Raw genomic sequence first — 1,416 nt, forward strand, 5'->3', positions numbered from 1 at the left:
GAGATTAATACAGATTTGCATGTAGTTTTAAGAAGCAAAACAGAGATTCCAAATGCTTGCAATTAAAGTTCCTTTAGTGAGTAATAACTTGTAAAACTGTACTACAATCCTTTAGATCCATGTCCACATTTAGTAAGCCCTTTGAGTGACTAACTGTACTTCAGCAGTTCTCTGCAAACCTGGGACGCTAGCATCATGATGTCACAGTTTCTCAGGAGACGGTTCACTGCAAGCAGTGCAGTGTAGTGCATCTGAGGTTCCAGTTGTCAAAACCCTAAACACAGACGCATTACATAGCAGCCAGCACACACACACGAACATTTTATTTGTGAGTGAAAGGTTGTCAAATCAAATCTGAAAATGAGACATTATTTCTTTAGAGATGAAAGAAAATAATCAGAATTGTCATTATTTTTGTGGGTACCACACTACTACAATACTTATTTCTGACAGTTCATGATTATCAAATACCAGGACAATTTCCAGGGCACTTGGGAATCATTCTGGAGATGATTTCAATCTTCTTACCACTTCTGAAGCAATATGCAGGTAAGCTTTGGCCTGGAAAAGAACAGACTCATTGTTCTATGTTTCTCAGCAGACTGAATGACTCCTGAACTGTTTACCATAGATGCCCACTGTATCTGATCAGAAAGCAGCAGGCTGGGGTGTAGACTCTAATGGTGAGTATAATGTTGTGTATACTGTATAGAGGGGAAAAGCTTTCTCACTATTTGAAGGTAAGTGATTCGAAGGTGACCTTCTGAAAAAGAAGAATGAATACCAGCAATTATTGTATTTCAAATTCTAATTCCAATGTCAGTAAATTAACAACCTCAATTTGCAGAAAATTTAAACCTTCCTCCTCTGAAAAATCATGAGTTAGATACTGACAACTCTTGTTTGGAATAAAAGGAATTAACCAGTTGAAAAACAGCTATTTCTCACTACCTGTACTTTCTCTTTAGAACACATTTTCTTCACTCTCCCTGACATAATTTACAAACACAGCACAAGACAAGCTCTTCTCCAGGTGAATTTGGACACTGTGCAAAATTTCCAGATCAGGTGAAACATACCTCCTCTCTGGGATTCCCAGCACACAGCATTGCTAGCAATGGGGTCCACAGACACAGGCTAACACAGCACCCTTTATTCTAGCTACAATAGTGACCATGGGATCTGAATTTAAAGAATTCTCTTGTCCGGCAGTGGTGGTCACCTTTAATCCCAGCACGTGGGAGGCCAGAGGCAGGTGGATTTCTGAGTTCGAGGCCAGCCTGGTCTACAGAGTGAGTTTCCAGGACAGCCAGGGCTACACAGAAAAACCCTGTCTCGAAAAACAAAAAAACATATAAAGAACTCAAGAAGTTAGACTCCAGAAAACCGAACAACCCTATTAAAAAATGGGGTACA

General features: G+C 39.8%; 1 protein-coding gene across 1 annotated transcript in view; it reads right to left on the reverse strand.

The window, feature by feature from the left end:
* Positions 1-308: 308 nt before the first annotated feature.
* The window catches only part of Nubpl (NUBP iron-sulfur cluster assembly factor, mitochondrial), a 221,917-nt gene continuing 220,809 nt past the window's right edge, over positions 309-1,416 (reverse strand). Inside the window, exon 11 of the mRNA XM_052185869.1 lies at positions 309-561. Coding sequence (XP_052041829.1) covers positions 499-561 — 63 coding nt within the window. The 3' untranslated portion in view covers positions 309-498. The remainder of the gene's footprint in view (positions 562-1,416) is intronic.

The sequence above is a fragment of the Apodemus sylvaticus genome, chromosome 6 (assembly GCF_947179515.1).
Source record: "Apodemus sylvaticus chromosome 6, mApoSyl1.1, whole genome shotgun sequence".
In the NCBI taxonomy this organism is placed as follows: Eukaryota; Metazoa; Chordata; class Mammalia; order Rodentia; family Muridae; genus Apodemus; species Apodemus sylvaticus.